Raw genomic sequence first — 25,316 nt, 5'->3', positions numbered from 1 at the left:
TAAGAAGAAAATGTTACTATTAATTGTATTTTCTGATCATGGAAATTCGTATTCTACAGACAGGTACAGCAGGGGGTGCCATGTCACAACTTAGGATTTATTACCAAATATTTTGAGATGCCGCTTCGGTCATTTGGGATCCTCATCAATTCAACTAACATTTAATTAGTATCTAATTTCATACACTATTTTTGAAATCTATATACCTAGATACAACACATTAACCATATAACTAAACAAAATTATAGGATCTCTATGATATTTACTTCCTAGTGATTCAGACCATAGTTGTATTCATCATGGTGACTGGCTTTACCCCGAGCAGGTTGCGTGGTACGTAGCCCTCCTTGTCATGTAGCCTAGCCCACCACCACTCTGTCTCAGCCTGGTCCCTGCGACTCAGGGTGGTGATGGCGTCTCCCTCGTGGAAGGACAGCTCATCTGAGCTCTGTGCCTCATAGTCCCACAGCGCATACACAGACCCTTTATTCATCACCCCCAGCTTCTCCTGCAGCCCTGGTGGATGGACAGAGAGTAAGAGGGTCACTTCACAGTTCTCAGGGGCTTCCAGTGGCACAGCGGTCTAAGGCACTGCATCTCAGTGCCAGAGGCGTCACTACAGACCCTGGTTCGATTCCAGGCTGTATCACAACCGGCCGTGATTGAGGGGCATCTCCTTGCCTCTAGTAAAGGATTGGATGGTTACCATCAATAAGGTTGATGCTTTGCCTTGCCTTCATAAAGATTAGATGACATATAGCTTATACCGATCCAATTCTACATATCCAAGCACGTGTGTGTAGGGATAAGTGTTGTTTTGGGGACATGGCCCATAGCTCTCCTTTGAGCTCCACAGATCTACAAAAGTGTGTAAGGGTGTAGGGGCTAGGGGTTGTTTTGTAGACAGGAGCCGCATGTCTCTCTATACAACACCACTCACCGAAGAGGAACTGGGAACACTGTGTGTATCCGTCCTCCATCTCCTCACATTTATCAGCCGCTGTCTCCACATCACTGATGGTGGTGGCAAAGATGGCTGCCCCTGACTCCACCAGCAGCTTACAGAGATGCACACTGTTACAGGAGGCCGCACAGTGTAGTGGGGTCCTGAGCACATGACAGACACAAAAGGAGAGACGTTCATGGAGACATTGTGAAGTCTTGACCGTTTTAAATGCAGCTGAACAAAGCTAAGGTAAGGTCAAAGAGAAAGAGAGGAGAGAAAGAGAAAGAAAAGGTAAATGAAAAATGGTCACAGTGTACGTCCTCACCATCCATCGCTGTCAGCAGCATTGACGTTAACTCCAAAGTCGAGCAGGAACTTGACGATGTGGTGGCGTCCAGCACATACGGCGTTGTGAAGGGGGGTGATGCCCTCGTCATTGGCCGTGCTGGGGTTCTCAACCTGCATGGGGGAAAGGATCAATCAGTCACATTTATTTCATGAATCAAATAGAAATGTGTTGATAAAGCCCTTTTTATATAAACAGTCACAAAAGCCATTAACATTTTTAAAGCTGATTTAGAAGTCAGTTTGAAATCTCTTACAAGCTGACAGAATGGTACGTAAAATGAGAAGACTCAACACAAGGAATTTCTCTTCTGGGACAATAAAGTTTGAATTGAAGAGCCTATGATTACCTCATAGATGATCCGCTGCACCAAGTCAAACTCTCCCTCCAGAGAGGCATCCAGTAGCAGGGCAAGAGGGTTGAACTTGACCCGCAGCCCATGGCCTGTCCTCTCTGACTCAGGTTTCTTCAGGTTAGTCCTCTTGATCTGCTGAGACAGAGAAAGTGGAGTTACTCTCTGGCTAATGCACAGGTGTTGGTGGCACCTTAATTTTTATTTTACTAGGCAAGTCAGTTAAGAACAAATTCTTATTTTCAATGATGGCCTAGGAACAGTGGGTTAACTGCCTGTTCAGGGGCAGAACGACAGATTTGTACCTTGTCAGCTCGGGGATTCGAACTTGCAACCTTTCGGTTACTAGTCCAACGCTCTAACCACTAGGCTACCCTGGGACGGACTCACAGTAATGGCTGGAACGGAATGAATGGAATGGAATGGAATGCTATCAAACAAGTGGTTTCCATGTGTTTGATACCATTCCCTTTACTTCATTCCAGTCATTATTATGAGTTGTCTTCCCCTCAGCAGCCTCCTGTGGTCTAATGTCATGACTGGGGCAGGGAATTTTTCCTGTGAAGAAAGCAATGTCTGCAACTCAGATGGCAACTCTAGCATAAGTCAGATTTTTTGCAGACCATGTGACCTGACCAGAAGAATCTCTAGACCTTATTTATTATGGCACACAAAATGGAGGCATGCTGTTGCATTATGGAGCTGTGGCTCCGCAGGTTGACCTTAGGCAATGCCGGGGGTGTGACAGTCCGGGGAGAGGTTTCTTTCGGCTGGGGAGACGAGGCCTCATGGATGGGGATAGGCCTGGGAGTGGAGGTGGTGCTAGAAGGACCAGGTTGGTTGTTGTTGTCTTCCAAGCTGGGCTGTGGGGTGGGCATGCGGGGAGTGGTCTCACTGGGTGGGAGTGTCCTCCTCTCATTGGAGTCAGAGGAAGGGGACATGGAAGAGGACAGGCGATGGTCTGAGTTGGTACCGTCTGCGGCAGTGACGACCAGGGAAGCTGTCCCGATCAGGTTTCCATTAGAAGTGTTGATGTTGTCCATGTCCGGACATCCCAGGACACCACCCATGAAGACGGGCTGGTAGAATGGGGTGCTGTTACTGCCCTCCATGCCTCCGGCCAGGGTGTTGAAGCGCTGGTACAGGAGCTTCTGGATGTTGGGTCCGGTGGGGCCCTCTGGCTCTGTGATGGAGCTGCGTTTCTTCAGCGGGCGCGGTGCATTGGTCAGCCGCCGGCGCAGGACCTCCAGGTCGGCGTCGCTCTGGTAGCGCAGCGGGGAGTGGGCCACGGGGGTCAGCTTGGTGGGGCTCAGGGGCCGCGGGATGTTCTCCACGCTGGGAGGGGGTAGGAGCCTACCCTCTGTGGTGTCCCCTTCCCTGTCCACCATGTCCCCTACACTCTGTCCTCCTGGGGACAGGGCCTCATGCTGGAAGGGCACAGGGGAGGGAGAGGTGCTGGAGGGAAGCACAGGTTTCCCATACACTATGAACAAAAGGAGATGGAGATATTAATATAGGACCATACAGATTGAGACCCAACAGGAAAGTCTAGCATTGGCCGGGGTTGAAATACTATTTGTTTTCTTCAAATACTTTGAGAGTTTGATTGAGACTCCCTGGAGTGCCTTTGCACTTTTGGAACTATTACATTGGTCCCACTGTGCAAGGCATGCTCAATTAAGTGAAGCTTAATTATTTGAAGGAAATCAAATACTGTTAGAACCCAGGTATGACTGACTCTTTAAAAAATATCATGTCCATCGATTGAGGCGTTTACCTGCTTTGACAGCAGACCTGCCTCCTGCTGGGTAGCTCTTGGCTGCTGCAGGCTGCTGCAGGTACATGTGGTAGATGGAGGAGGAGTTCATAGTGGCAGGGCCCTTCCTGGGGGACTTAGGCCTGGAGGAGGACCGGTCTGGAACGTAGGGTCTCACAGCCACAGCCGGCAGGGGGTCAGGACTCTCCCCCTCCCCCAGGCCTGACTGGGGTGTGGGGCTAGGGGGGACAGAGATACGCTGCTGGGAGGAGTAACCAGGAGGTGCTGGGGCTGAACGCTGCCAGGCTAAAGTGGCAGGGGCAGACCTGGTCAGGGAGCTGGTAGAGCAGACTATAGACGGGTGGCCAGTAGGTGCAGGATAGGTCCCATAGATGGATAGTGGTTTGGACACGGATCCTCCTGGTAGCTTACTGAAGTCAAGGCTCTGTGGAGGGAAACACCATAAACCAGTTAGATTCATTATAGGACAGTAGGAAGGAGAGTCCAAGGAGTGTGTGAAAGAGCCAAAAGTGAATGGCTGCATCTCAATAGTCTTAAGTGGCTTCTACTTGTGTCCTCTCCGTCTGTATTAATCTAAAAAATACTGGGTCTGTGAAACCAATATGGTGTAGAAAACCAACCAGGAATTGCTTTTAATGGTTAGTTATTTAATATCCTTGCAGATGAGAGAGGAGATGATGAGAGTAAGCCACTTTAGACTATTATGATGTACCCAATGACTAGTAGTGGGAGGTGGAGCAGGGATCTCACCTGGTCTGGGCTGGTGTTTCTCCAATCTGAAGGTTGCATCGAGGAGACACTTTTACTAAGGGTGGGCCACACTGCTTCATTGGCTACAGGAGGGGTACACAGAGAGAGAGAGAGAGGGATAGGGTGAGAAAGACAGAGAAAGTGGTAAAAGAAGACAGGAGGTAGATAGTCTGTGTTCCAGGATAACGGTTAAGAAAGAAGAGCTGTGATATTCTAGTTGTCTCGAGAAATGATCGACAGAATGTTGATGCTAGTCCAAATGAGCAACGGAAAATATAGTTACACACACACACAACACACTGTCTATTTGAAGAACTAGTCCCTGTAGCTAATACGTTTCAATTTCTAGATCACTTTGCTCTCTTTGCCTTGTGCCCTCCATACCTACAGACTGACACAGTACAGGAACAGCTTGCCCTCCATACCTACAGACTGACACAATACAGGAACAGCTTGCCCTCCATACCTGACAGACAGCTGATACCTACAGTACAGGAACAGCTTGCCCTCCATACCTACAGACTGACACAATACAGGAACAGCTTGCCCTCCATACCTACAGACTGACACAGTACAGGAACAGCTTGCCCTCCATACCTACAGACTGACACAGTACAGGAACAGCTTGCCCTCCATACCTACAGACTGACACAGTACAGGAACAGCTTGCCCTCCATACCTACAGACTGACACTGACACAATACAGGAACAGCTTGCCCTCCATACCTACAGACTGACACAGTACAGGAACAGCTTGCCCTCCATACCTACAGACTGACACAGTACAGGAACAGCTTGCCCTCCATACCTACAGACTGACACAATACAGGAACAGCTTGCCCTCCATACCTACAGACTGACACAGTACAGGAACAGCTTGCCCTCCATACCTACAGACTGACACAGTACAGGAACAGCTTGCCCTCCATACCTACAGACTGACACAGTACAGGAACAGCTTGCCCTCCATACCTACAGACTGACACAATACAGGAACAGCTTGCCCTCCATACCTACAGACTGACACAGTACAGGAACAGCTTGCCCTCCATACCTACAGACTGACACAATACAGGAACAGCTTGCCCTCCATACCTACAGACTGACACAGTACAGGAACAGCTTGCCCTCCATACCTACAGACTGACACAGTACAGGAACAGCTTGCCCTCCATACCTACAGACTGACACAATACAGGAACAGCTTGCCCTCCATACCTACAAACTGACACAGTACAGGAACAGCTTGCCCTCCATACCTACAGACTGACACAGTACAGGAACAGCTTGCCCTCCATACCTACAGACTGACACAGTACAGGAACAGCTTGCCCTCCATACCTACAGACTGACACAATACAGGAACAGCTTGCCCTCCATACCTACAAACTGACACAGTACAGGAACAGCTTGCCCTCCATACCTACAGACTGACACAGTACAGGAACAGCATGCCCTCCATACCTACAGACTGACACAGTACAGGAACAGCTTGCCCTCCATACCTACAGACTGACACAGTACAGGAACAGCTTGCCCTCCATACCTACAGACTGACACAGTACAGGAACAGCTTGCCCTCCATACCTACAGACTGACACAGTACAGGAACAGCTTGCCCTCCATACCTACAGACTGACACAGTACAGGAACAGCTTGCCCTCCATACCTACAGACTGACACAATACAGGAACAGCTTGCCCTCCATACCTACAGACTGACACAATACAGGAACAGCTTGCCCTCCATACCTACAGACTGACACAATACAGGAACAGCTTGCCCTCCATACCTACAAACTGATACAATACAGGAACAGCTTGCCCTCCATTCCTACAGACTGACCTGAGGGACACAGGGTCAGGTCTAATACAAGGTGTATGTGCTGGGTGTATTTTGGTCCCCGATTCTGATCGGGTTAAAGAGATTAGAATGTCTATCTCTCTCTCTCTCTCTCTCTCTCTCTCTTTGAGACATAGTCTGTCTGGAGGTAAACTATTCCCTGTCTGTCTGCCAGACTTCCTATTAAACCTTTTGCAGTGTCTGTGCCAACTAATCCTTGCCTACTCTCCCTTTCAAACATTACAACTGCCCAGCACTATTTAAAAGGTACTTCTAGAAGGACTACACGATCTAAGGCTGCATCTGAAATAGGGCTCTGGTGAAAAGTAGGGCTTAGACAGTACCAGTCGTTTGGACACACCTACTCATTCAAGAGTTTTTCTTTATTTTACTATTTTCTACATTGTCAAATAATAGTGAAGACATCAAAACTATGAAATAACACACATAGAATCACGAAGTAACCAAACAAGTGTTATATATATATATATATATATATTTATTTTTTTATTTTTTATTCTTCAAAGTAGCCACCCTTTGCTTTGATGACAGCTTTGCACACTCTTGGTATTCTCTCAACCAGCTTCACCTGGAATGCTTTTCCAACAGTCTTGAAGGAGTTCCCACATATTCTGAGCACTTGTTGGCTGCTTGTTCTTCACTCCTTCACTCTCCTTCTTGGTCAAATAGCCCTTACACAGCCTGGAGGTGTGTTGGGTCATTGTCCTGTTGAAAAACAAATGATAAGCGCAAACCAGATGGGATGGCGTATCGTTGCAGAATGCTGTGGTAGCCATGCTGGTTAAGTGTGCCTTGAATTCTAATAAATCACTGACAGTGTCACCAGCAAAGCACCCCCACACTATCACACCTCTTCCTCCATGCTTCACAGTGGGAACCACACGTGTGGAGAGCATCACCTACTCAAAGACATGGCGGTTGGAACAAAAACTCTCACATTTGGACTCATAAGACCAAAGGACAGATTTTCTCCGGTCTAATGTCCATTCCTTGTGTTTCTTGGTCCAAGCAAGTCTCTTCTTCTTATTGGTGTCCTTTAGTAGTGGTTTCTTTGCAGCAAATCGACCATGAAGGCCTGATTCACGCAGTCTCCTCTGAACAGTTGATGTTGAGATGTGTCTGATACTTTTACTCTGTGAAGCATTTATTTGGGCTACAATCTGAGGTGCAGTTATTCTAATGAATTTATCCTCTGCAGCAGAGGTAACTCTGGGTATTCCTTTCCTGTGATGGTCCTCATGAGAGCCAGTTTCATCATAGCACTTGATTGTTTTTGCGGCAGCACTTGAAGGAACTTTCAAAGTTCTTGACATTTTCTGGATTAACTGCACCTCAGTCTTAAAGTAATGATGGAAAGTCATTTCTCTTTGCTTATTTGAGCTGCCATAATATGGACTTGATCTTTTACCAAATAGAGCTATCTTCTGCATACCACCCCTACCTTGTCACAGCACAACTGATTGACTCGAACGCATTAAAGAAAGAAATTCCAGAAATTAACTTAACAAGGCACACCTGTTAATTTTTTTTATTTCACCTTTATTTAACCAGGTAGGCCAGTTGAGAACAAGTTCTCATTTACAACTGCGACCTGGCAAAGATAAAGCAAAGCAGTGTGACGGAAACAACAACAAAGAGTTACACATGGGATAAACAAACGTAGAGTCAATAACACAAAAGAAAGTATAAGGGTACGGCTAAAGGCTATAAGAGCTGGTCGTCTAGTGTGTTGGGAACAGAGAATAAAAGGAGCAGATTTCTGGGCGTGATAGAAGAGATTCAGGGCATAATGTACAGACAAGGTATGGTAGGATGTGAGTACAGTGGAGGTAAACCTAGGCATTGAGTGACGATGAGAGCAGTTGTGTCTCTGGAGGCACCAGTTAAGCCATGTGAGGTCTCCGAATGTGTGGGGTGTGGGACAAAAGAGCTATCTAAGGCATGTTGGGCGGGGCTGGGGGCTCTACAGTGAAATAAAACAATAATAACTAACATAAACAGCAAGGCAGACAAGGCATATTGACATTAGGGAGAGGCATGTGTAGCAGAGTGATCATAGGGTCCAATGAGCAGCAATTGGTGAGTCAAGGAGACGTTCGGTAGTCGCTACTATACTAGGCAAGCTGGAGACAAGGCGATTCAGAAAGCTAGCAGGCCGGGGCTAGCAGATGGGTCTTCAGCAACGTCGCAACGGAAAAGCCTGTTGAAACCTCCTCGGACAATTAAGTCAGCAGACCAGTGGTGATGGATCGGCGGGGCTCCGTGTCAGCAATAAAGGGTCCAGGCCAATTGGCTAAAGAGGTATTGTAGCCCAAAAATGAGCTGGTAAACCTCTTTGGCTAGCTGGGAGATGGGCCTAGCTCAAGGCTAGCTCAAGGCTAACTGGTGCTTGCTTTGGGACAGAGGTGTTAGCCAGCAGTAGCCACTCAGGTTGTTGCTAGCTAGCTACGATGGTCTGGTGTAATGGTCCAGAGAATCCGGAGATGTGGTAGAGAAAAAGCAGTCCGATATGCTCTGGGTTGATATCGCGCTGTGCAGACTGTCAGGTATTGACCGAGCTGAAGCTGGCTGGTGTCCGAGTTAACAGTGAAGACAGCTAGCAGTGGCTAACTGACTACTAGCTAGTTAGCTGCTGATGGGGTTCTGGTTCTAAAGTATAAAAATAGCAGATCCGTACAACATTGGGTGAGGCAGAATACAGCAATTTATATTCAGTCCGTAGAAGGAAAAGTGAGATTAAAATATATACAAAAAAACGAGAGGAAAAACAACTATTTACATGCGACAAGACAAACATACGTCCGACTGCTACGCCATCTTGGTTCAATTGAAATGCATTCCAGGTGATTACGTCATGAAGCTGGTTGAGAGAATGCGGAGATGTAGTAGAGAAAAAGCAGTCCGATATGCTCTGGGTTGATATCACGCTGTGCAGACTGGCAGGTATTGACTGAGCTGAAGCTGGCTGGTGTCCGAGTTAACAGTGAAGACCGCTAGCAGTGGCTAACTGACTACTAGCTAGTTAGCTGCTGATGGGGTTCTGGTTCTAAAGTATAAAAATAGCAGATCCATACCACATTGGGTGAGGCAGGATGCAGCAATTTATATTCAGTCCGTAGAAGGAAAGTGAGATTAAAATATATACAAAAAAACGAGAGGAAAACGACTATTTACATGGGACAAGACAAACATACGTCCGACTGCTACGCCATCTTGGTTCAATTGAAATGCATTCCAGGTGATTACGTCATGAAGCTGGTTGAGAGAATGCCAAGAGTGTGCAAAGCTGTCCAAGGCAAAGGGTGGCTACTTTGAAGAATCTCAAAAATAAAATGTATTTGGATTTGTTTAACACTTTTTTGGTTACTACATGATTCCATATTTGTTATTTCACAATGTAAAAAATTGTAAAAATAAATAAAACCCTGGAATGAGTAGATGAGTCCAAACTTTTGACTGGTACTGTATATGGAACAGGGTGCCATTTGGGGCACAGCTCAAGTCCATCAAAGACAACCCCTCATTTCACTCTCTACTGTACCGGAGTTCTATTTGTGAGACATGTTTGGCTTGTTACATTCAAAGAGGTGGAGAACAATGCTGCAGTAACCCCTTCTCTAACGTCATACGTCCATTTTTGTCCATACAAATAAACCATGTTACCTAACCATTTCCCTTTATTCAATTGAGGCTGCTCATACTGACAGTGGTATTCTGGGCACACAATGACAATTCTTTCCAATATAAAGTACCAGTCAAAAGTTTGGACACACCTACTCATTCAAGGGGTTTTCTTAATTTTTATTAGAAGCACACGCAATGGACAAGAAGCACAAGCAATGGACATTATACCGGTGGAAATCTGTCCTTTGGTCTGATGAGTCCAAATTTGAGATTTTTGGGTCCAACCGCAGTGTCTTTGTGAGATGCAGAGTAGGTGAACGGACGATCTATGCATGTGTGGTTCCCACCATGAAGCATGGAGGAGGTGGTGTGATGGTGCGTTGCTTGTGACACTGTCTGTGATTTATTTAGAATTCAAGGCACACTTAACCAGCATGTCTACCACAGCATTCTGCAGGAAACCCCATCCCATCTGATTTGCGCTTAGTGGGACTATCATTTGCTTTTTAACAGGACAATGACCCAACACACCTCCAGGCCGTGTAAGGGCTATTTGACCAAGAAGGAAGGGGAGTGATGGAGGGCTGCATCAGATGACCTGGCCTCCACAATCACCTGACCTCAACCCAATTGTGATGGTTTGGGATGAGTGAAGGAAAAGCAGCCAACAAGTGCCCAGCATATGTGGGAACTCCTTCAAGACTGTTGGAAAAGCATTCCAGGTGAAGCTGGTAGAGAGAATGTCACGAGTGTGTAAAGCTGTCATTAAGGAAAAGGGTGGCTACATTTGAATGATCAATAATCTGAAATACATTTTGATTTGTTTAACACTTTTTCGGTTACTACATGATGCCATATGCCATTATTTCACAGTTTGGATGTCTAATACTCTTGGAATGTGTAGGTGTGTCCATACTTTTGACTAGTACTGTAAATAAATATATTTTCTAGGTCCAAAAGAAATGGAACCTCACATAGGCCTACTGAAGATGAACACAATAGTTACATAATGATTTCAACCTGTACATATTTTATATAAGGAGGGATGACAAGGGCGTGGCATTAGTTTTATGTAGCTGTTATCCTATGCTATGTTGTTGATATAGGAACCTGCAAGTAAGCATTTTGTTTTATGGTGTTTACCATGTGTATCGTGTACATACGACTAATAAAACTTGCAATGTTTATTTTATTATAGTATGTTACTGAGGCCTTGTTACGGAGATCCCACTCAATGTGTATATTTAATGTTATAAATATATTTAATATGTATAAAATAAGGGAAGGCTGTGGTATTGGTTTTAGGTAAAAGTTGTAACTATGTTATACATGCAAGTGCAGAACTATCTACATTTATGTTGTTGATATTGAGCCCTGTTACTTAGGCCCCTCTGCTTCTGCTGCCCTAGCCCCTGGCTCCAGACTGTGTCGGCACTGCAGGCCCCTGAGGGGGACCGGGGCACCTCTCTCATCTCCACGGGGTCCACTATGATGTCTAAATCTGAGACCTTCCATTGGACGAAGGGCTTCCTCACACCGCACCCTTCCTCCTCTGCTGAGCCCGAAACCACGCACAGCGTGGCACCACAACATCAACAACACCAACAGAACAGACGATACGAATAAGGGCAGGAGAAGAAGAGGTCCACAGACAGACATCACAAAATACAAAGGACAGGAAGTTAGAGAACGCTGAGCCAGATTTGTTTTTTTTTATCTGAAAAAATATAACTAATTTAGATCTGAAATTTCAGAGAAGTTACCAGCTATGCCAGAGCAATCTCAGGACTGTCCAGATCAGATAAACCAAGGTGTCCCAAATAAACAGATATAGTCTGACAGTAAGTAGTCTGAGACAGATAAAGTAGGTAAAGCTGCAGTGTGGCACAGGGACTGACCTGATTTGGAGCGGCCATGGCTGATGGTGCCAGTCCCAGGGACAAACGGTGGTTTGACGGGGTCTGGGGGCAGAGCATAGCCCACCTCTTGTCTGCCTGGGACGGGCACCTGGATGTACGGACATACCGCGGCTACGCGGCCTGAGCTGCTGGGAGTGGGCTGGGGGAAGGGAGGACCGTTTATCCTGTTAAGCTGTGGAGTGGAGAGAGAGAGTGCAAAATACAATGTCAGCTATACTTCCACAGCCAAAGCAGCAGTGGTTCAAATCACATTGATTAGAGAGAATTGTTAAGAGACAGAGAGCAAAGTCAACTACCTAAATACGTGTTAACAGTGCCTAGTGAAATTATCAGCATTTTGTTGCCTTAAATTTGGAAAATTAAAACGCTATTTTTTAAGGCAGCAAAATGTGAAAACTTTGTGTACTCTCACTACACAGTATTTAGGCATGCTATGCTACTGTATACGCTGGCGGTCTGTGTGTATGAGAGTGAGTGGGAACACAAAGCAAATTGAATGCAGTCTATCACAGTGCCATCCTTTTTGTCACCAAAGCCCCATATACTACCCACCACTGCGACCTGTATGCTCTCGTTGGCTGGTCCTCGCTACATATTCATCACCAAACCCACTGGCTCCAGGTCATCTATAAGTCTTTGCTAGGTAAAGCTCCGCCTTATCTCAGCTCACTGGTTACCATAGCAACACCCACCCGTAGCACGCACTCCAGCAGGTACAGTATATTTCACCGGTCATCCCCAAAGCCAACACCTCCTTTGGCCGCTTTTCCTTCCAGTTCTTTGCTGCCAATGACTGGAACAAATTGCAAAAATCACTGAAGTTGGAGACTTATATCTCCCTCACTAACTTTAAGCTTTAGCTGTCAGAGAAGCTTACTGATCACTGCAGCTGTACACAGCAAATCTGTAAATAGCCCATCCAATCAACTACCTACCTCATCCCCATATTTGTTTTTGTTTTTCTGCTCTTTTGCACATCAGTATTTCTACTTGCACATCCTCATTTGCACATATATCACTCCAGTGTAAATTGCTAAATTGTAATCACTTCGCCATTATTGGCCTATTTATTGTCTTACCTCCTTACTTCATTTGCACACACTGTATACAGATTTTTCTATTGTGTTATTGACTGTTTGTTTATCCCATGTGTAACTCTCTGTTGTTGTTTTTGCCACACTGCTTTGCTTTATCTTGGCCAGGTCGCAGTTGTAAATGAGAACTTTTTCTTAACTGGCCTACCTGGTTAAATAAAGGTGAAATCAAAGATAGAAGCTTCCCAGAGATACTCAATCTGAGAGTTTCTTCCTGTGGGGTTGATCTCTTTTTGACGTGCCTCTGTTTTTTTCTTGTGCAGGCGCTCGCGAAGGTCCCCAATGCGCTTGTCCATCATAGTCACCTCCGTGTTGCGCTTATTCAGCAGCTCCTTGTTCTGCTGCAGCCTGCCACTATGCTCCGTGTTCAGCTTGTTACGCACCTGACCGAAACACAGAGGGAACATGGAACAGAATGGCTGTGAGTCACACCAGGAGGCAGATGGATGGGCAACGTGCGCCCTGTCCTGTCTCTGTTTAACCATGCCCTAGCAGGATGAGGAATGGAGAGACAAAGCTGCACATCTATTATGTCAGCGTCGCAAATATCCTTCAGAATGAAAATGTCAGCCTGACTCATCTAATCTCCTCTCCTTCACATCTGCTCTGCAGCTGGATGACATCATCTGGAACTTCCTAACAAAATGTGAATCTGAAGTGCCATTTTATAGTGTCATTGCTTGTTGTATTACGTAAAAATAAATGTCACATCAAGCTTTCTCTCTGATGACATGTACAGTCGTTCTGAGCAGACAGTGTATATTATACAGTGTACATTATGCAGTAGTACCCAAAACATAGTTTTAGAACAGCCGAAGCAAGCACGCATTTTCTTCAGGAAATGTACCTGTAGTTCCTGGTAGAGTTTGCGTAGCTCCAGAGCGGCGGTGCCAGTGAGAGGTCCTCCTAGGGGCTGCAGGCCGTTGAGACGTCCCCTCCTCAGGTCCTCAAGCTGCTGGTTGAGTTGGTCCACCTTCACCACAGCTGACTGCAGCTCTGCCTGCTTCTCCTGGAACTGCCCACTCACATGCTGGATCTCAGCCGCTGCATGAGGAGAGGAGAGGAGACGCAGTAGACTGAGATACGGACTACCTGTGTGTTTGAGTGTGTTGGGAGAAATCAAAACATAGATGTTTCAAGTCTGATGGTGTATGAGAGAAGAGTGAATAGAGTGTATTGGAAAGTTGTGGACTGGATGGACAACTCCCCTTTCTCCTGAGTACCAGTATCAGAATGTGTCAGACAGGGTGCAGCATTGGACGTTATACAGGACAGGACTGCACCCTGCTACAGTATGAACATAGACTTTAAGGCACCCAGACACACCCAGTTCCAGACCACAACATGGGGAGGGTCAGATTCCAGGCTCACTGACAGAACTAGGGAAAGAGATGACATCATGGACAGCTGAATGGGGCCTAGATTCCACTATGCTGGGGTTCTCCGTCAGAAGAGGCTGGTGAGAGGAGCTATAGGAGAACAGGCTCATTATAACGGCTGGAATGGAATGAATGGACCGGTATCAAACTCCGTTCCATCTATTCCATTCCAGCCATTACAATGAGCCTGTTCTCCTATAGCTCCTCCCACCAGGAGGAGTGTGCGTTTGCATCCTGCATCACATGGCTTACACAGGTTGCCATTGATGAGCTTGCTGTAGTCCACCTGGCCCCTCATGGCGCGGATCTTCTTTAGTTTGGCCTCCTGACTCTCCACTCGCTCCATCAACCTCTGTAGCTTCTCAGCCTCTGACACTGTCTGGCCCTGTCTGTGGTCCTGCTGCTGCAGGTACCTCAGACGCTGCTCCTAAAAGGAGAGGAGGGGAAAGGAGGAGAGGACAGAGAGAGGACAGGACAGAGAGAGGGGACAGAGAGAGGACAGAGAAAGAGGACAGGAGAGAGAAGAAAGAGGACAGGAGAGCAGAGGGTTGGGTTGGGTTGGAGGAACAGAAGGGAACAATGAGTTACAGATGTGGGGAGGGAAAAGCATTCCTCCACTTCATTCAAGCACAGTGCAATGACGGATAAAATTACACAAACTGACACACACACACACACACACACACACACACACACACACACACCCCTCAGTTCGACAGAAGAGAGTTGAAAGGAACAAAAGATGAAGAGGAATGAGAAGTTAAAGGAAAAAGAAGGTAATAAAAAGGATTGAGAAAAGAGGGAGCAAGAGACACACATTAAATACAATCCTATTCAGCTAACACAGTGGGCCTCAACACACCAGCTCGCAGAGAAGAGCGAATACACCCCAAAAAAGTATCTTATCACAATAGGAAAAGGGCTTTGCCAATACATGTTTTTTACATCACAAAAAAATACCAGCCTTGCAAATAATACTCACATACATAGACAATCTAAATAAGCAGAAGTGAATCCATACATATCAAATACACACAAGTGGTGGAGTAAGAGAATGAAGGAAAAAGGAATCAGAATGTGAATGAGAGTGAATGAAAGGGATCGCAAGACTATGTGGTGCTGACAAGCATTTTCAGTTCTGCTCTAGAATGAGCAAACACAGTACAGGCTCAGACAGAGAGAGTAGGACAGGGAGTGTTGACTAAACACAATATACTGTTAATAGAAGGAGAGAGGTAACCCCTCAATACAAACTCACAGCTAATCACGCACATTAATACACACCGCTAATACACTGAACAAATATGACTCACTTAAACGCTGTGTAGCTTAAACAGTCAATCTACACTGAGCCTCTAGGAGTCCACTTCATCACCATTATTACCCTAATCATTACAATCATCCACAGAGTAAGGCATCATGGCTTCTCAAAGACCAGAAAACATTGGAACATTTGCAGTGTTCTTTCAGCCCCATCATAAAATCATATTTACCTTCAGAATGAGAAGTATCAGTCAAAACCTAACCCACAACTGGATCCAAACTCCTTGTAAAGGAAATGTGATGATCAATGAAACACAAAAGAATACGTGACAAGATGTCCCCTTGATGTCATGAGACACATAAATGCTTTCCTGGTGCTAAATTAGCGTTTCCAGTATGTTCTGACTTAGATATTCCTGGGAAGTGACCAGTGCGCTGGGTGTGGTAAAATACTGTTCAACCCTCTAGGTTCCTCTCAGTCTTCTCCCCTCCTTGAGACAACACATTTCCTTCTCAGCTGCTGGCTGCTCACTGCTGACCTAATTTCCTGCCGGACATCTAGTCCCTTCCTGTTGTTGTCCCTGGCAACGCACGCTGCCAACTCCCACAATGACCGCACTAACCTTAGTAACCATGACCTTGTACCTAGATCATGACTGAACCCATCCTCACATACAAGCTGATCTAGGAACTGCTTGTTGTGTTTAAATGACCACAGAGACCACAACAAGCTGACCACAGCACATGTGACCAGATCAACCACAGACTATGTGACCAGATCAACCACAGACCGTGTGAACTATATCCCATTCCATCAACCAATCAAAGAGCAAGCAGAAGCAGATACATAGTGGCCAGTAAAACCTCCTTAGAAGGAGGAAACCTAGAGGAACCAGGTTCATCCACTCTTCCCCCTGTCTGAGACCCCAGTAAATCATCTCCCCAGTCCTCCCCATTCTGGCCGGTTACCTATAGAGGGAATAGAGTGCCAGGTCAAATGGATCCCTGGTGACATATAGGAGCCAGCTATATGGCCCAGCCCAGACAGTGGAAGCTGAGGATCCATCTATAGATCTATAACATATAGACTTGCTCTCTGACCCGGTGCCTGTCCCCCAGCCCACTGAAAGCTGAGGATCTATATATTACATAACTATATAACTATTGGGCGGCAGGAAGCCTAGTGGTTAGAGCGTTGGGCCAGTAACCGAAAGGTTGCAAGATCGAAATCCCCAAGCTGACAAGGTAAAGATCTGTCGTTCTGACCCCTGAACAAGGCAGTTAACCCACTGTTCCTAGGCCGTCATTGTAAATAACAATTTGTTCTTAACTGACTTGCCTAGTTAAATACAAAAATATATAGATGAGCCTTCTGACCCACATGTTGACTGGCTGGAGCCCACAGAGAGAGGCTGAAACCTGAGCCAATCCAGAAAAACTGTCTGTGACCAATCAGAATGATTTACACTCTGGACACTCAAACGGCACCGATCCCATAACACAACGGGGCCACGTTCAGTAGGCACCAATTGGATGAAAAAGGGACTGAAATAAAAAAGGGACTACCCCGGACTTGTCCAATGAGAAAAGCTTTAAAACCTTTTGCTACTGTGTGCTCTAATTGACAACATAGCCACTCAACTCAGAGGGTAAAAACTTTGAGCTTGGCCAGAAATCTCAGAGGTGTAGACACCAGTGGGTTTTCTGAATGCGAGGTCAATATGGTTTGCGGTATTGCGGTTGGAAAGGAGGTTTATCACAGAGAGGTCAATAATGATGTTAATGGTTTATATTATTGTCTGTGTTCTAGTACCTTGGCAACCAGCATCTGCTGTTGGGTCTCGATCTGTTGCTGTTGCCGTGTGGCCATCTCCTGCAGCTCCGACAGAGTCAGCTCCACGCAAGGGTTCCCCACCTACACACACGAGACAAACAGAGAGATGGCCCACATTTTGAGCGTGTTCTATCTCAACCAACACGCACATAAAACATTAGGCAATAGAGTTAAAGAGACTGGTGTAGGCAGCAGGAGATCTAAATAACAACATTCAACAAAGAGAACATACCTGTCTTATGGAAGACAAGTCTCTATAACATCAAAAAAGCAAAAGCAGAACTGTCCTCTTGGATGTAAAGTTAGAGGACTCACACAGTAGTCCATACAGTAGTGACATAAAAAATGAATATCAAACAGAATATCATATACATTTTAATATCAAACAGTATGCTCATGACATTTAAAGGTTTTCTGCTGACCCATGATGCTGAGTGCAGGGTATGTGCCACACAAAGCTATCAAAAACAATAAGGCTATTCCACGCCAGGACAGGGTAAAAATGATTTGTTCTGGCAATGTTCACATAAAATATTCATTGGGAGGAAGGATGTTTCACATGCTTTTTCCATTTGTATCACAAACAATTTAGGAGAAAATTACAATGAAAGTGGCCATTTTTGGCCCTTTTTAGACCTACTGTATACATGTCTCCTGTAAGACCCTGTGATCTGTACATGATACAGACATCAGCTTGGTGTCATTATACTCCTTGTAGTGTGCTCTAACATATAGATATATAACATATAGACATATAACATATAGATTTTTAAATAATAAAATCAAATCACATTTATTCAACATTACAAATATTAATAAGAATATCTCAAAAGTACCCTTTTTGATTTAGCTTATTTTTAGACATATTGTTTGGAACAATATATTTTTAATTACATTATCCATTTCATACATAGCAATTTACGTTATAGGTCAGGGTTCACTAACTGGCGTCCCGTGGGCCGAATTTGGTCCAGCAGTGATTACATTTGCACCCCCAAGTTTTCAGAGCTAAAAAAAATACAATAATAATTATTGTAAAAACACCAACAAATTAGCTCCAAGTGATGTTATTTTTTGGAAATCTGTTAAAGTATTTCCACACATAATAGAGCGATATAACATTAAGAACACCTGCTCTTTCCATGACATAGACTTTAAGCCTTGAGACAATTGAGACTTGGATTGTGTATGTTTGACATTCATAGCATGAATGGGAATGACAAAAGATTTAACTGCCTTTGAATGGGATATGGTAGTAGTAGGTGCCAGGCGCACCTGTTTGTGTCAAGAACTGCAACACTGATGGGTTTTTCATGCTCAACAGTTTCCCATGTGTATCAAGAATGGTCCACCACTCAAAGGAGATTCAGCCAACCTGTGGGAAGCATTAGAGTCAGCATGGGCCAGCATCCCTGTGGAACTCATGACACCTTGTAATGCCCAGACGAATTAAGGCTGTTCTGAGGGCAAAAGGGGGTGCAACTCAATATTAAGAAAATGTTGATTTACGAGCCTAATGTTTATACACTCAGTGTATGTGATCGTATACAAATGTAAGGAAGGTTTGAAATGATTATGCTTTAGTCAAATATTATACATGTTTGAGCTTCTTGCGGTCACATCGGCCCATGGCTGAATCTAGTTGATGATCACGGTTGTTAGGTCATTAACCAATCACAGCCCTCATTTAGGATTGCACATTCAGCAAATTGCAAGCAGAGGGAGTTCCCTTTTAATTCATTTTCCCATTCACTGTGTTGGTGGTTCTCCTAAAATTGCTCATAATTAGCAGAACACACTCTGTAAATGTGATGAACTTGTAGAGTATATTGTTCCAAACAATAGGTCTTAAAGCTGAGATCCATGAAAGGTGAAACAGCACCACTGGTCACCCCAGGTGCATTTGTTGTTGTTTTTTGAAAAGTAGGAGATGAGCATCCAGCAACGTAATAAAACAATATTGCAGTTCTCTGTTCTATCGCACGTGCAATGACGTCCGAGGTAAAAACATCTTTGTTGTTGTAATTTCACCAAACAGATGTGGCAGTTTGACCACATCGGGTTTCAACTTTAAAATTAACAAAAAGGGTACTTTTGAGATATTTAGATTTACAGTAACAGTCAAAAGTTTGGACAAACCTACTCATTTAAGGATTTTTCTTTATTTTTACATTGTAGAATAATAGTGAAGACTACCACAGCATTCTGCATTGATACGCCATCCCATCTGGTTTGTGGGACTATCATTTGTTTTTCAACAGGACAATGATCCAAAACACACCTCCAGACAGTGTAAGGGCTATTTGACCAAGAAGGAGAGTGATGGAGTGCTGCATCAGATGACCTGGTCTCCACAATCACCCGACCTCAACTCAATTGAGATGGTTTGGGATGAGTTGGACCACAGAGTTAAGGAAAAGCAGCCAACAAGTGCTCAGCATATGTGGGAACTCCTTCAAGACTGTTGGAAAAGGATTATAGGTGAAGCTGGTTGAGAGAATGCCAAGAGTGTGCAAAGCTGTCATCAAGGCAAAGGGTGGCTACTTTGTAGAATCTCAAATATAAAACATATTTTTGGTTACTACATGATTCCATGTGTTATTTTATAGTTTTGATGTCTTCACTATTATTCTACAATATAGAAAATAGTTTAAAATAATAATAATAATAACATTTTAAAAACTTGAATGAGTAGGTGTGTCCAAAATTTTGACTGGTACTGTGTGTTGAATAAATATTTATTTTGTTTTATTTCAGAATCTAGACAGAATCTAGACATAGTACATATTTGAGAGCACACTATAAGGAGCATAATGACACCAAGATGATGTCTATAGGAGGCATGTACATAACAAATATTTGTCATAGAAATGTTAAAATAATTTAAAACATCCTTCCCATCCTTTTTTTAACCTTTATCTAACTAGGCAAGTCAGTTAAGAACAAATTCTTATTTTCAATGACAGCCTAGGAATAATGGGTTAACTGCCTTGTTCAGGGGCAGAACAACATATTTTTACCTTGTCAGCTCGGAGTTCGATCTTGCAACCTTCCGATTACTAGTTCAAAGCTCTAACCACTAGGCTACCTGCCCCCCTCAATGAAGTTTCTATGTGAATATTGACAGAATAATCAGAGATACCAAAACTATTTTTGGGCTGTCTTGCTGTGTAATCGCCGAATAATGCTGTTTTTTTTTAAAGAAAAAATCATAATAATTCTCAGCGCACGCAAGCATGCTCACATCACACGGTGCTCACACACCAACAATCTTCATTGGACCACTAGGAAATGTCTGTTTGCCTGAACAGGAAGCTTTTAGTCCTGCCATGTCCTGTGATTGTGTGTAGTCACTGATTAACAAACACAATACTCGGTGTGTGTGTGTGTGTATGTGTGTGTGTGTCTGTAAAAATGAGAGGTTCCTCTAAGTGGTCCATTCAGTCATGCATCAGTCAACGGAACTGTCAAGTGTTGCCTGTCACATCAAGAGTTCCTGGAATACATGACAATACAATTCAACAGTGGAACGTTGTATCCATCCCCAGAAGGATAGAATGAGTACTACACTGAACATTATAGACTAGTGGGCCTATGGGCAGAGTTGACCTCATTCAGAAACAAATTCTCCTCATCAGTCAATTGGGGTTTGAAAAGACCACTGAAAGCAGGCTTGGTTGCATTTTAACAGAGCTGTAGAGTAGCTTTAACTGACATAGCTGCAAACAGACGTTAGGCTTTGACGATATCAGTACTGCTGTTCTAAGTACTTGCTGTCAGTCTTTTAATGGGTCTGTCAATGTCAGTTAAACAACAGGAAAGCAGGAGTCAGTCAGGGTCTACTGCAAGGTTAGGGAAATGGTCAAAAAAAATGCTACAGTGCATTTCCATCACGTCAAACCATGACATAACTGCTGATATTAGAAAACAAGTGTAAGATCAGAATGCTGCATCACCCCTCATTCCATATGAAGGACCATGCCACTGTACTGTACCTACAATGTTTCATCTATGGGAATAGACATAGCTGCCGACTATAGCACTAAGTTTAAATCACATTACACATGAATGAGGAACCTAAGAATACATATGCAATTATGACATGCATGATCATTAAAATCATGAAAAATGCTGATATTCAAACTATTCTCTTATTTGCTTTTTATTCAAGCCTTATGTTACATAACATATCATTTTCTACGCTCAGGATATATACAATGAAATGCTATACAAATCAATAACCACATGGAAAGCCTTATAGGCAGAGACAACGATGTGACTGACCTGCACGGAGAAACTTCACACCATGACAAAACATCAAAGCTATTTCATTTAAATAGGTTTTATTACCTGGTGGGCGTCCCATGTAATTCTGCAAGATCGCACCTTAATTTTGCTGCATTGTCCTTCAACTGTAAATTCCTGTACAGCCTCAACATGTTTCCACTCCATTTTTTCTAGCAAATAGTTCCTCTGCTAATCCAGAAAATGTAGCCGATTACGGCGCCACTGAATGACAGTGCACTGATTCCTATCAGAACTTTCGCACTTGTCCGATGCGTTGATTTACGAGTCTCTTCCTCTGGCTCGAGGAGCGCGGTTGGTTAGTCCCCTGCTGTCCCCGTTACAAGTGTTCGCACGCCAATCTACAAATCAGTAAACAGAGGGGGCGAGAATCAACCGGATAGTTGTCACATCTATTTAGGCATGTCCGATAACGGATCGTATTTGTCTTTCTCTGTATGTCCCAAATGTTTCTACAACAAATACTCCTATCTCAATATAAAAAAATGTACGTAGGCTAAGAATATCTAAAAACACGTAGCCGATCAAAAGCGCCCATTCTTCGTCGCTGACGTGACTTTGTGACAGCATACATTTTTCACCCCTGTGAGGGTTTTGTTCCAATTTTGACGTGCCAGCAGTTCTTTCCACTACTCCCCATCTCCGCTGCTGGAGCCAGACTGCAGGACAAGTACACCACCCTCCCTATTCCAAGATCCTGCTGCCATAAAGTCCCTGCGCCACAGCTGTCTGGCTGACAGAATTCGGGACCCTCCGGATGCGCACAGGGATTTAGGGGAAACCTTGTATCATTCACAAGCTTTCATGCATCATATTCTAAAATTGCTGTGATCTCAGGAGTAGGCACACTGATTACACTTCTAGCATGTAAATATAATTCTCAATAGAGCATCAGAGTCAAGGCTTTATCATAGTCCAAAAAGCAATTTATCCAACTGCCAGGAGATGCGCGTTCGGGCGTTGGGCGAGGGACCAAAATTGGAATAAACTATTCAAATACTCAGCGACATCCAGTTATGAATAACCAATCGACGCTCACTATAGTCTCCAGACCCGACTGGCTTGCCTGTTGATACCTAGCACTACCTAGGTTGCTTGAAGGCGAAGCAAACGTAACTTTCCGAATTTACACGTTTAAAGGATCTTGGCAGTATAGCAATCAATGGAACCATTGACCAGACTAGCGCACATTGAACAAATCTGATCGAACAAAGTGGATACTTGTCAAATCCATCATGATGTATGTATTGTAACAGGCCAACAACCTGGTTACCAAAGCTGGAAAAATATATATTTAAATACAGTTGAAGTCGGAAGTTTACATACACTTAGGTTGGAGTCATTAAAACTCGTTTTTCAACCACTCCACAAATTTCTTGTTAATTAACAAACTATAGATGTGGCAAGTCGGTTAAGACATCTACTTTGTGCATGACACAAGTCATTGTTCCAACAATTGTTTACAGACAGATTATTTCACTTATCAGAAGTTTACATACACTAAATTGACTGTGCCTTTAAACAGCTTGGAACATTCCAGAAAATGATGCTTCTGATAGGCTAATTGACAAAATTTGAGTCAATTGGAGGTATACCTGTGGATGTATTTCAAGGCCTACCTTCAAACTCAGTGCCTTTTTGCTTGACATCATGGGAAAATCAAAAGAAATCAGCCAAGACCTCAGAAAATAATTCTGGACCTCCACAAGTCTGGTTCACCCTTGGGAGCAATTTCAAAACACCTGAAGGTACCACATTCATCTGTACAAACAACAGTACGCAAGTATAAACACCATGGGACAACGCAGCCGCCATACTGCTCAGGAAGGAGACGCGTTCTGTCTCCTAGAGATGAACGAACTTTGGTGCGAAAAGTGCAAATCAATCCCAGAACAGCAGCAAAGGACCTTGTGAAGATGCTGGAGGAAACAGGTACAAAAGTATCTATATCCACAGTCAAATGAGTCCTATGTAGACATACCCTGAAAGGCCGCTCAGCAAGGAAGAAGCCACTGCTCCAAAACCATGGAAAAGATCGTACTTTTTGGAAAAATGTCCTCTGGCCTGTAAAACAAAAATAGAACTGTTTGGCCATAATGACTATCATTATGTTTGGAGGAAAAAGGGGGAGGTTTGCAAGCCGAAGAACACCATCCCAACCGTGAAGCACGGGGGTGGCATTATCATGTTGTGGGTGTGTTTTGCTGGAGGAGGGACTGGTGCACTTCACAAAATAAATGGCATCATGAAAAGGAAAATTATGTAGATATATTGAAGCAACATCTCAAGACATCAGTCAGGAAGTTAAAGCTTGGTCGCAAATGGGTCTTCCAAATGGACAATGACCCCAAGCAGACTTCCAAATTTGTGGCAAAATGGCTTAAGGACAACAAAGTCAAGTTATTGGATTGGCTATCTCAAAGCCCTGACCTCACTCCTACAGAAAATTTGTGGGCAGAACTGAAAAAGCGTGTGTGAGCAAGGAGGCCTCCAAACCTGACTCAGTTACACCAGCTCTGTCAGGAGGAATGGGTCAAAATTCACCCAACTTATTGTGGGAAGCTTGTGGAAGGCTACCTGAAACGTTTGACCCAAGTTAAGCTATTTAAAGGCAATGCTACCAAATACTAATTGAGTGTATGTAAACTTCTTACCCACTGGGAATGTGATGAATTAAATAAAAGCTGAAATCATTCTCTCTACTATTATTCTAACATTTGACATTATTGAAATAAAAGTGGTGATCCTAACTGACCTAAGAAAGGGAATTTTTACTAGTATTAAATGTCAGGAATTGTGAAATACTGAGTTTAAATGTATCTGGCTAAGGTGTGTGTGTAAACTTCCAACTTCAACTGTATACTTAAATAAGTCTTTATAAACATATTAAATGTAAATTGGCATCATTTCAAAATGCATTTAATGTAAAAAAATAAATAAAATTATTTTAGCATTTAAATATATTAAATACACTTAAAATGATCTAAATTTGTACTTAAGTATATTTTTAGTATATTATATAAAGTTTGAAAATATAGTTTGAAAACACTTAAAGCACATTTGATGTACACTACCGTTCAAAAATTTGTGGTCACTTAGAAATGTCCTTGTTTTTGAAAGAAAAGCACATTTTTGTCCATTAAAATAACATTAAATTGAACCGAAATACAGTGTAGACATTGTAGCTGGAAACTGCTGATTTTTTATGGAATATCTACAAAGGCCTACAGAGGCCCATTATCAGCAACAATCACTCATGTGTTCCAATGGCAGGTCATGTTAGCTAATTGATCATTAGAAAACCCTTTTGCAATTATGTTAGCACAGCTGAAAGCTGTCGTGCTGATTAAAGAAGCAATAAAACTGTCCTTTAGTCTAGTTGAGTGTATGGAGCATCAGCATTTGTGGGTTCTATTACAGGCTCCAAATGGCCAGAAAATAACTTTCTGCTGAAACTCAGTCTATTCCATTAGAGAAATTGCCAAGAAACTGAAGATCTCGTACAACGCTGTGTACTACTCACTTCACAGAACAGCACAACTGTCTCTAACCAGAATAGAAAGCGGAGTTGGAGGCCCCGGTGCACAACTGAGCAAGAAGACAAGTACATTAGAGTGTCTAGTTTAATAAACAGACGCCTCACAAGTCATCAACTGGCAGCTTCATTAAATAGTACCTGCAAAACACCAGTCTCAATGTTAACAGTGAAGAGGCGACTCCGGGATGCTGGCCTTCTAGGCAGAGTTCCTCTGTCCAGTGTCTGTGTTCTTTTGCCCATCTTAATATTTAATTTTTATTGGCTAGTCGGAGCTATGGCTTTTTCTTTGCAACTCTGCCTAGAAGGACAGTATCCCGGAGTCACCT

At 43.8% G+C, this 25,316-nt stretch overlaps 1 protein-coding gene across 13 annotated transcripts in view; it reads right to left on the bottom strand.

Moving 5' to 3' along the window:
- Positions 1-25,316, bottom strand: part of LOC112256818 (apoptosis-stimulating of p53 protein 1-like) — a 52,298-nt gene that overhangs the window by 1,425 nt on the left and 25,557 nt on the right. For 3 of the 13 annotated variants that reach the window (XM_042325308.1, XM_042325305.1, XM_042325313.1), the window contains 13 exons: positions 17,127-17,228; positions 14,303-14,477; positions 13,519-13,763; positions 12,914-13,054; positions 11,557-11,749; positions 11,010-11,210; positions 4,172-4,254; positions 3,422-3,845; positions 2,367-3,127; positions 1,642-1,782; positions 1,272-1,405; positions 941-1,107; positions 317-516 (listed from right to left, as the gene is read on the bottom strand). In XM_042325308.1, coding sequence (XP_042181242.1) covers positions 317-516; positions 941-1,107; positions 1,272-1,405; positions 1,642-1,782; positions 2,367-3,127; positions 3,422-3,845; positions 4,172-4,254; positions 11,010-11,210; positions 11,557-11,749; positions 12,914-13,054; positions 13,519-13,763; positions 14,303-14,477; positions 17,127-17,228 — 2,967 coding nt within the window. Of the gene's footprint in view, positions 1-266; positions 517-940; positions 1,108-1,271; positions 1,406-1,641; positions 1,783-2,366; positions 3,128-3,421; positions 3,846-4,171; positions 4,255-11,009; positions 11,211-11,556; positions 11,750-12,913; positions 13,055-13,518; positions 13,764-14,302; positions 14,478-15,543; positions 15,801-17,126; positions 17,229-21,497; positions 22,158-25,316 lie in introns of those variants that run through there. The other 10 variants (XM_042325311.1, XM_042325307.1, XM_042325306.1 and 7 more) reach the window with 10 other exon arrangements.

This window comes from Oncorhynchus tshawytscha, linkage group LG08, assembly GCF_018296145.1.
Source record: "Oncorhynchus tshawytscha isolate Ot180627B linkage group LG08, Otsh_v2.0, whole genome shotgun sequence".
In the NCBI taxonomy this organism is placed as follows: domain Eukaryota; kingdom Metazoa; phylum Chordata; class Actinopteri; order Salmoniformes; family Salmonidae; genus Oncorhynchus; species Oncorhynchus tshawytscha.
The sequence above is the reverse complement of the archived record's forward strand: the minus strand, read 5'-3'. Positions and strand labels throughout refer to the sequence as shown.